The 11,598-nt window shown below is 37.8% G+C and overlaps 1 protein-coding gene across 1 annotated transcript; it reads right to left on the bottom strand.

Moving 5' to 3' along the window:
* Positions 1-9,907: 9,907 nt before the first annotated feature.
* LOC140455024 (muscarinic acetylcholine receptor M2-like) lies at positions 9,908-11,323 on the bottom strand. The gene has a single exon (XM_072549697.1). It carries the CDS (start codon positions 11,321-11,323, stop codon positions 9,908-9,910), a length of 1,416 nt encoding a protein of 471 aa, XP_072405798.1.
* Between the last annotated feature and the right edge of the window lie 275 nt (positions 11,324-11,598).

The following is an 11,598-nucleotide window of genomic DNA, read 5'->3' as shown; positions in this document are numbered from 1 at the left end:
TTAATCTTCATCGAGTAAAACCATTAAATCTTGGTGCAATTCACCTGAAGTACGTTCAGCTTAAATATAAAATTGATGGACTGGAAACAGCTGAACCCTCCTCGATTCTGCTGTCACTTGTTCTGCTTGTCCCTTATTCGAAATATTACTGCAGCTGGATACTTTGTCATTATTTTCAACTGCTGTCTGAACTTTGACTGTGTCAAAATATATATAAAGGGATCAATACAACACCTGAATTCTATCAGCATTACTCCAACTTCTTCAAAGCTGCATAAAGGATTGTTGTATTTTTTGAGAGTGTTTCCTGAAGCGTTATAATGTAAGATGGTTAATACATATAAAAACCACAGAATTAAAAAAAGCTGTTTGATAAAGTAAAAAAGTAAAATCAAAGATTGTCTTCTGTTATTAATCTTTGGCTCACGGGGATTATTTCCCTTACTCTTTTGTTTTAGTTCTTGACGCATGAGTATTTGACTCAGAACCAAGGCATTGAGCAACAAAATCAAATCATATGTAATCAATGGGGTTAGAGTTGTTTGAAATAATGTAAATCCAATCCATGCGAGATCAGTATAACAGGATTGCTTTTCGATACAGAACAAGGAGACATTATCAACTATCGCCCCAGTTTCAAACCTAAAGTATAATGTGATGTCTTTTACACATAACAGAATACATGTTGTTGATATTACCAGTACCACCGCTTTCTGTGTACAATAATTTTGTTTCAGTTTCTGGCAAGAAATAGCCACAAACTGATCACATGAGAACGAGACTGTGAACCACACAGAACAGTCTATTGCTGCATAAAGCAGGACTCTGGTAATATGACACACGGGGTGAGTTCCAAGAAGGACCAGGGGAAATAATAATAACTGACTTGGAACAGAATTTCAAAGAAAATGACCAGCATTTCCGCCATGGCCATGGCAACCAGGCAGCAAGTAGTGCAGATGGAGAGGCCACAATTTCCCTGGGACATGATCAGAATTGCAAAGAAATTATCTGCGAGGGAAAGAAAGGAAAAGAGACATGTACTTTGTTCAGGCCAGATGATTAGAAGTTGAAAAGTACGTCAAAGACATATGTTCCACATATATTCACTTAGCTGTCAACTAAAATAAGGCAGAACATGGGGCCTACTGTAGAAAATTCCTGGAATTCAGATGAAGTTCTTCTGAGGATTGTCATGTTAATTAAAGAATGACTGATTAAGGTTTTCATGGGTCAAGCAATGCAACAGCGAATTGCAGATTTTACAACAATGAATGAGGCTGCAGTGGCAGCACTAGCCTTTAAATCCTGTTTTGCTTCCCCTCATCATCGACAATGCAAATGCGTCCTTGTACGACAGGGAGGAATTTCAATTTATTTTTGTTTTATAACTGTTTTGCATTTCACAACAAATTCCTGCACATTGAAGAGCCCAATTTAAAAAAAAAGAACATAAAGCAGCAATGCAATGTGAAGCAATCAGATTCATTTCTGGAGCATCGCAACAGAATTCACAATCAAATTGATTGCTGTTAATTCAAATGAAAAATTGCTCTTATTATAATTACAACAGAACTGAGAGATTCTTGCTGCGTGGGATCAACAAACAGTTTTGCTAACTTTCCTTTCAATTTATGCATCCTGATGGAATATCTAACTATTCTGCAAAATATTGAATGGACTTTAAAGATTCAATGTCTTTTCCATTTGTTTTCTTCATGGAAATGTGCAATTCAACAAAATGTTATCATTGATTGTCTGTTTGATCATGGCCTTTGCCCGTTCTGCATTTAAAATTATTCGTCAAGAAAAAAAAGTTAATGAAAATATGAAAGAAATACTCTGTCACATATTTCGAGATGTCACACCTCACAGCTACCTACCAAGAATGCTAATACTGGCTGATATCATGGTGTATATTTTCCCGCTAGTATGAAATCATTCTATTAGGTTCTTTGCAAAATTATTCATTTCTCCGAGTTCAATTCAGAGTCTTTAAATTAAACTTTGAAATGATACTTTCTAAGAGACTTTGTTTGGGGGCAGTGATATGCCCATGGAGATTTCTATTTTACAAAGACGTTTGGTTTCACTTATTGCCAATTAAAACTTAACCAAGATATGAATGATGGCAGTTAATTTTAGTAATGCTTTCTGAGAGAATATATGACATTTTATGATTATGCAAATCCAGTTAACTGAGTAAATGTAATCCCATTAATTGACTAATAAGAAATTTGGGTATTTATTGCCTTATCAACTGTGTTAATCATTCAAACACAGCTCTGGATCTGTGAGTTTCCATGGATCAAGTGAATTAATTGCACTGTTTCCTGAGGTTTTCCCTGCTGCGTGCTGAGAAATAACTGCCCGTTTTAAGTGATGCAATCCTGTTAAACAATTCAAGGTTGCGTTCCTGTCAATGCCTTCATAATTTAATTCAGTTTGACAAACGGATAAATCCATACAATTAATTTAACAATCATAATAATGAAGTGAGAAGACATACCACCTCCCCCAAGGAAAGAAGAAGTAACAGGCCGAGGATATCTCAATGAATTCGCAACATTAGAGTTGATGCTGAATTCAATACATAAATGCAATTCTTTCAGGAAGGATTTAGGTTAATAGCTGGTAAAAAATGTAATAGTTATGCACTAAATATGCCTTTATTGTTTAATATTTTGCTGGAACTGGTGCTTACATTGGAATTGAGTAGTTCTGTTTTGTTGCCAATTATTAGATCAAGTTTGAATTCTTGTGCAAATCTCGATAGAAATAAAAAAGGTTGTCACCAATTTTGATGACACAATTAATATTTTGCAAATATGATGCACCCTCCGCATTTTTGATGTCATACTAGAATGAAAGTTATTGTTGCAGCATGCAGATTTTGATGATAATCTGTAACGACTCCATTCAAACTGCAATGATATTTTTTCCCAGGTCTGAAATCTTTGCATTGAAGTACAATTGTCATAATTCTATAAGCTATATACATGGCTGAAAAGAGTGGAGAAATTCCCCAACAATACTATATCCTGTAATTCTGTCATAACTTTCCAATATTTTGCAATCGCCAGCTTCATTGAAGGCAAACATGGTCACATTCAGCTCATCTCCTTATTGCAGTTCATTATGGTCCTTATGAACTCGATCTGCAATGTGGTCAGGAGCTGAATGACATGAATTCAAACAAAGATGTTATTTCTGAGGGAAAGTTGCTTCGCAAAGGAAGTGAGGAGTGGATAACAAATGCTGGCTTTTCAGCAAAGTGAATGAAGACAAAGATATACATTACAGATGCCTTATTCAGATGGAACTTTTGTTTTACAATAAATTTGCAACACTTGAAATGACTAATATTGTCATAGACAATTGGATCTGCAATACATATCGTTCTGAGAGGAAAGAGAGACAGTTTTGACATCGAAAATCAACAGGTCGGGTAAAATGTGTGGGGAGGTAGCGGAATTAACATCTTGAGATCAGCGTCTCTTCACTAGAACTGATGACAGCTGCGAAAACGTGTTATTTATATTGAACAGAAGTTTCGAGGAGAGGGTGTATGGTGGAGGTGAACAGATGAGTGGAGATGGACCACATAGAGAAACAGAATTAAAGCGGTTGCCAAAGATTGAGATTATTGACCGTAGGTCAGAACAGAAGGTAAGATGATTAATTGATAATAAGGGCTTAGAATAGCAGAGAATGGGAGACTGTGCTGATAAGCAACCCATGTTATACCTAGATCAAGGCTTGGGGTCGATTCAAAATATGAAACAATGAAATCAAACTCTAGAGATACCAAACACGGTGCTGTGTTCTGGGCACTGCAGTATCCCCAAATGCGAAATGAGGTATTGATCTTTGTGCTTGCACTGAGGTTTGCTGGAACACGTTAGCAGACCTCATGACAGGAATCTTGACCAGGTAACACGGTCGGGTGATTAAGTGGAAGACAGCTGGAAGCTAAGGTCATTTTATTTTTGGACATGGCATTGATGTTCTACAAAACAGTCACAAATCAGCGTTTTCTACCCCCATGTCGAGGACCCCACACTTTGAATAACAAATGCAGTAGACTAGATTGTGTGAAGTGCAGGTAAATTGCTGCTTCATCTGAATGTTCATCTAGGATTTTAATGGTTCCAAAGGAGGCGGTAAATAGCCAGATCTTGCATTTCTCTCCTAATATATGGATAGTGTTGTGTGAGTGCATTGAATTATTGGAAATGAACGAGGAGGAGAAAACATTCCTGCAAGGGAAGAAGAATATATACCTGGTTACGGCATTCTGATCGAATTGAAGAAAATAACGTCTCATAAAGCATTGAATGTGGAGGCTGGTTAAGTGATAAGTGAGGTCTGGTAGACATTATATTGTTGGGACAGAGAAGATGGGATTGCAGGTTTAATGAATAAGATAGGATGGGCACAGACGAGATCACTTTTAACCATGGTAACGTGTATTGCTTAGTTCAGGAAAAGGATGGGCATTGCTGAGGTCCCATAACGAATGTGAAATCATCAAAACCAATATGGTGGATCAGGGAAACTGGTAGAATTGGATAGAGTCTCGCATGAATTAACATGTAACGATGTGAGGTAAATGCGTGAGTCCATGTGTTTGTGATGAATATCGATGATCTGACTGTGCCCCAAAAAATTAGAGACAGATGTTGAGAGGAAGAGATGAGTTGGAGATGCATCAGGTAAAGATGAGATCAACGTAGAATTGGGGAGGGGATAAAGCTTCACTGTCAGGGGCTTTGAAAGATTGATGCTAGTACTGGTCAACATATTGAGCTATGGCTCTTCTCATTAACTGTGGGGATTGATGCCCACTTGTGAACTTTGAGGTGGCACATTATTTGTGTGATAGATGATTTGAAGTGAGACAGATGGAAGAAATGGATTTAAATAAACATAAAAGATAAAGTTCATGTGAAATTTGTTGCCAAACGTGCTTCGAATGATCTGAGAAAAACTCAATATCCCATCTGTTCACCTGGGAAGATTGGATTGTAAGAGGTTTCCATTAGTTCTTATCTGACTTTACACAATGAATGCTTCCCGCCAAAATCAATGCAAAATCAGAGATGAAAGTCTTGTTTTTCATCCATTGAGGCTAAGGTGTGCCCCGTCAGTATTATTCAATCTTTCAAAGGTGTTGCATAGGTGACCAGAAAGTACTTCACTGCAGATTTTCAAGAAAATGCAAGTTCTGTTCTCAGGCAACGTTAAATCAAGCCTTTTCTGCAATCATGGCTTGTTAATTGATGCAGGTCTTGATTGATGTTGCCAGGCAGGGACATTTGAACAATACAGAGAAACTGAATAAGCTGGACCTTTATTTTTATCGGAGTGTAGTTGATTCAGGAGTGTACCTATAGAGGTTTAGAAAGTAATGCATGTATAGATGAGGTGAAATGGAGGTGTCTTTTCCCTAGGGAGGGGGTTTCAATTGTATGAGTTTTTTTATTGGTACGAGGATAACATTTATTAAAAATGACAAGAGAGCCAGTTGTTTTTGTACAGGAATGGTTCATGTTTGGAATAAACTGCCAGAGAAATTAATGGATAAGGATTCAATTATGACTTTTAAAAGATATTTATATAAGTCCATGAACAATAAATATTTGAGAGATATGGGCAAAATACAGGTAGGTCGGGCTTGTTTAGTTTGGGATGATGGTCGTACTGAACTGGTTGGACAGAATAACATGTTTCTGTGACTCTATGGCTTTAGCTGATACGACATATGAATTAGAACAAAGTGCTGACAATTGGCTTATGGAATGTAATTTTATCAAAATAACCGAGTTTGCCTTTTTTGTAGTATCGCATTTGTCGCATTTCCATGTGACAATGGAACTGCAGATCAATGATTGAGTAGTAAATCTCATCCAGGTTAATTCAGTACGCATAAAATGCAGAAGGACAAGGAACTCAGAGCAGTTGTTGTTATTTTGTCAAGGATTGTCAATCCTTGACAATCAGATAGAGATTGTCAATCTCTATCTGATTGTTTGTGATTCAGTGTATATAAAAAAGACAGTTCAGTGTGACGGAGCACCGAATTTGAATTTTAGCAGGGTGCTGGGATTATTACGATTAAATGGACAAAGATAATAAAATGTTCATTCATTTTTTTCTAATATTATCACAGGTTTAGAACTGTTTCTTACCCCATTTCAAAGACGCAACAATTGGAATTTTGCGTGAAATTCTGGTCTCCCTGCTATAAGCAGGGCATCATGAAACCTCAGTGTTTTCAAAAGGACTTCCAAGGGCATTGTAGGATTAGAGTGCTTGAGCAATACTGAGAGGATGAATACACTGCGACTAGTTTTCCTGGGGCATCAGAGACTGAGAGGTGACCTGATAGAAGTTTATAAAGTCTTGAGAAGCACAGATAGATTAAATATACAGATTTTCCCCCAAAACATGGAGTCCAAAAGTGGAGGGCGCAGGTTAAAGTGAGTGAAGACATATTCAAAGGAATCCAAGGGGCAACCTTTTTTTCACATAGAGGATAGTATATTTATGGAACGAGGTGCCAGTGGAAATTGGCAGTAGAGTTGATACAATTGCAACATTAAAGAGGCATATGGTTATGCGTATTAATCGACAGGGTTGAGAGGGATATGAACTAAATGCTGACAAATGGGACTAGATTTATTTAGGAATTCTGGCCAGTGTAGTTGATTTGAACCGAAGGATCAATTTTCATGCTATATATCTCTACGACTCGTTGAATCTATAATGTATTCATGAATATTAAAAAAATAAGGTTGATATCATTCTACTTCCGTATGAAAAGCAAAATATGCAAATTAGTTGCAAACCAAAAAGTGAATACGAATATGTTTCCCAGTGACATTAAGTAATAAAGAAGATAATCAAGCACATTTAATTGAACAGAGAATATTCCTATTATAGGCGCTTTGCCTGACTTGATCAGCACTAAGTTGCAAGTCGGCTACATCAGGGTCCAGTAAGGAATCCCAGACGGCTCGTTTGTCAGATTCTGAGCCTGGAGTGTTTTGTAAATGTCAATGCTTTTCAATTAAATTATTTATTAGAGCACGGCGAGCATATTTCATTCAAATGATGTCAAATTACCCTCATCGCTATGGACTATGCAAATTGGACAGAATTATGCCTGGAAGTATTTATTAGCATGAAGCATACTCACAAGAATGGCGACAGCTTGAGAAAGAAGATGTCAGAGGATGGCATGAGTGTATGTGGTGCCAATCAGCGATTTAATTGCTTGGAGGAGAGAGGTGCCCCTCAGGAGGAATGAGGATTAATGAATGATCAGAGACAAGATGAGTGGAACAAGATCTTCTCCTGACGTTGAGTGTCAGAGGCAGCCTTCGGGAAAAAAAAACAGAGGACTGCACGAAACATGACTCATTTCTATATTTGCATGGCCCATACATTTCATAGCAGTTCACAAATTTTACATTGACCTCTACCCACAGGAAACAAGGCAAAACTCACAAACAAATGCACACATCATCCGGATTCATATTTTTACAGGGGCCAGCATTTACATCTCAATTTTCCCTCTGCTCACAGGAAAATTCTGCAATCAGGAATGCGCTTTAGTGCTGCTGTAAATAGCTGTGGAGCATTGGTTGATTAGCAGAGCATATCAGAGGTGCTATGCGCGACTGAAGGGAATGGGTAGTGGAACAGAGGATGACTTGATTGGGGCACAGAGAGTGAGTATGAAGTGATCAGTGGTGGGACAAATGATGAGAAGGAGTATCTATGTTTTCATGATTTATAATGCAAATTGAATGCAATGCTGTGACATCAAACCAAAAGCTTTCCATTCATCCCACGTTAGGAACAGACAGCCATTTATCTTCTTGCCGTCTTGTGAAGTCTAACTCTGATTCGGGACACCATATGAAAGTAAGAACAAAATAAAAAGGAGCATGTATAAGCCATCTTACCCCTCCAGCCTGTTCTGAATGTCAACAAGGTCCTGGCTGACATTTTCCCAGAAAAACAATCTCCACTTACCCACCCACTCATGATGACCTTTAACTTTTTCTTTACTGGTCAAACATCTCTGCAACTTTGACTTTAAGCTTTTAACGGTATAGGCTCAACTGCCTCATTGGACAGGGAATTCCAGTGATTCAGAACCCATTTGGAGAAGATGTTCCTCCTCAAACCAGCTGTAAATCTGCTCCCCATTATTTTGATGATTTGCACACTCTTTGCTTCTATCTTATCTATTCCAATTAATTTGTATATATATTTATGTAAATTCCCACTACTTCCTTTGAATTCCAATTAGTATAGGCCGAGACAATTCGTTCTCCCATCAGAAGCCAACACTCTCCAATCCAGATTCAACCTAGTCAAGCCCCTCAGCATTTCACTAGTGCCAATACATAATTTCTTAAGTCAGCAAAACATACTTCTAGATAGTACTTCAGGTGTGGCCTATCTCGACCACTTCAACCTGCTTTATAACCTCTCTGCTTTTAAAGTCCATCCCTCTAGCAACAATGGACAATGTTCAATGTACCTTCTCAGTTAACTGCCGCACCTGCAAACAGTTTTTTTTGTGATTAATGTAGAAAACCATGCAGGTCCCTCAGGGCAGAAGGGTTCTGCAATTTTTCAGCGTTTATATAATAGTCCAAATGTTCTTATTCATATTAAATGACCTGACATTTAACAACAACTTCCAAACCGGTGCCCAACCATGAAACTTATCTATATTCTTGTGGAGACTTCCAGTTTCCTCTGTACGCTTTCCACTACCATTTATCTCACTGTCCACTGCAAACTTTGACATTTTCACCAAAATGTCTGTCATCCTCGTAATATGTAATCAATTCTCTGTCAGTCTGTACAACCGTGTTTCCCAACCATCCTTTAAGAAAATGTGGGCGCCTTAATGCTTTAAACAATATGTCAATTTAAACTTATATATTTTTTTCTGATTTTACCTCTCCATGTAGCTGTATAATTCGATCCAATCAAGGTCAACTGCTTTCAGAGTCAGAACCAGAACTCCACTTGTCACAAACATTTTGAAGAGTAAGGTTTGCGGCAATTAATTCACACAGTAAGTTTCATATTTCATTTCCTAACCTGTTTTCTTCAGTCAGCATGTGAACGCTGAGTTAATCATGGTAATTCCACTTTCCACCTCGGATTCACAACAGACATTTCCTTTTACAAATGGAACACAGTCTCACGTCGATCAATTTGACACAAACATCTTCCAACTTTCACAGGTGACGCGAAACTTGTTTGTCCCCAACCCTTCTCTTCGAACAATTCAGGTAGGAGCGTTTATTTTTCAAATTAATGATACAGGATCTCAATAAATCAAACATAAATATAAAAACGGCAACAAGAAGTATGTAAACAGAAAGCACCAAGGATTTGGTCAGAGTGGAAGCAAGTTCACACAGTTTGTACACTGTTCGGGTTTATTAATAACTTGGAGACAGTGAAAACCTATAAAACAGAAATGTAGTTCTAAGACATGTTGCTGTTTATTTTAATGAAGCTTTGAAATGTTTGTACCCTCTTCCGAAATTTGTTTTGATTTGGATCGAAAGTGGAATAGTGTCAATGTCACTGCACCAGTAATCCAGTGATGTAGTTTAATTTTGGGAGATAGAGGACTAGTCTGTCAGCATTGTTAACAAAGGGATAGTGATTTTAAATAAAACATGAGAAAGATTCATCAGTCCCTTTAAGCGAATTTGCACAAGACTTCATTTATTCATTATGATCTAAATATAATCAATGTCTACCTGATAGATAACATGGATAACGTGACACAATGGACATAGTCATTTTTAAACTTTGTCAACTTGATAAGTACGTTTAGTGCAACCAGTTGGATTGGTTTCTGTATTTATCTTATTGTGCCAATGCTTTTGTACTGACAGAAGAGAAGGTGCTTGAACGTTCTTTTGAATGTGGCATTGCAGAGTGCGTAGCAAGCTGGATTGATGGTACTATTGATGTAAATGATCCAGTTTCCAATATTCCAAATTGTATGGGTGATGCAGGTTGGGCAGAAGGTAGTAATGATCACCATAACAAAATATGGAGTCCAGGTGATGATAAATGCCAGAATAATCGCCAAAATGGTTCTAGTTACGGTTTTTTCTCGATTTACTACCTCCTTCTTATTTGTATGTATCTTGGTCACTTTACCAATCTTATCATCTGGTCTAAACTTTTGACTATCCATTACAATGTTGCGTTGATTAATTGTTACTCCAACTGTGGTGCCAATGCAGCCTTTAAGTTGAGAACGGTTGGGTATCTTCATGGAAGCGAGTTCTATGGGGTCCAGCAAGATCTGGTTTTGTGTACTGGAGAATGGTGCATTGGCTTGGATTACAACTTCCTTCGGATTTGGACGGGCAAAATCGGGGGAGTTTGTCTCGGTGAAGACCTCCTTCATTCGTCCTTGCTCACATTTTTCGATTGCCATTCCAACAGTTAATTTGACATTTTGTGATTGAGCATGGAACAAATCAATAGGAACACTTGATGCATTTTTTGTACTCGGTTTTACCACATTGTTTTCACAAAGACTGGGAGATCCGAAGCCTTTCCTTGCTTTAGATTCTATTTTAGCCCATTTCATTCGACTCTTGCTCGCGAAAGATATGCGCACATACAACGTTACCATGATTGTAACAGGGAGATAGAAGACAGCTATAATAATGACTAACGTGATGGCGGGATTTGAGAAGAGCTGTGGATAACACTCCCCTTCAGGAATGGTTCGCTCCCCGACGATGATCTGCCAGAAAACAATGGCAGGTGCCCATAAGATAAATGACACCACCCAAGCAGTTGCTATCATTATCCCTGCAATCTTAGGGGTTCTCCTAATGGGGTAGCTGAGGGGCTTTGTTATGCAGAAGTACCGGTCAAAACTAATGAGGAGAAGATTAATGCCAGATGCAGTATTTACAACATAATCTACAACAAGCCATAAATCACAGAAAACTGGTCCCATAGGCCAGTATCCAAATGCAGTGTAAATGGTGAACGCATTCATAGTGAACACACCAAGAATCAAATCAGCACAGGCTAAGCTGAAAATGAAGTAGTTGTTAATAGTTTGTAAATGTCTGTTTGTTTTGATCGAAATAATAACAAAGATGTTTCCAATAATCGTCATCAAATTTATGGATCCAGTCATAACCACAACGATAATCAATTCGACTGTTTCATATGGAAATCCTCTTTGAGTATCAAACACGTTAGTTAGGTTCGTGATAAATTCGTTTGTCTCCGTTGAGTGTGACATTGTTTCACTATGATGTGTAATTAGTACTGCCAAGGCAAAATGTGGAAAGTATGCAACATGAGAACAAAGATTAGCGGACAAAGAGGCCAGACATATAAAAATACTAAGACAACTTCCAATTAATTGCAGTTTAAGTGAGAGAGACTAATTCACTCTCTCAAAACCATAAACGTTTTTGCTACGAGTGTTGTGGTTTAAATTTCGGTTGATCTCATGGGTCACTATTGCACAGCAAAGTATGTTCATTCATGAGGAAATAATGCTTTGATTGTGAA

The sequence above is a fragment of the Chiloscyllium punctatum genome, chromosome 30, assembly GCF_047496795.1.
Source record: "Chiloscyllium punctatum isolate Juve2018m chromosome 30, sChiPun1.3, whole genome shotgun sequence".
Lineage (NCBI taxonomy): Eukaryota > Metazoa > Chordata > Chondrichthyes > Orectolobiformes > Hemiscylliidae > Chiloscyllium > Chiloscyllium punctatum.
The sequence above is the reverse complement of the archived record's forward strand: the minus strand, read 5'-3'. Positions and strand labels throughout refer to the sequence as shown.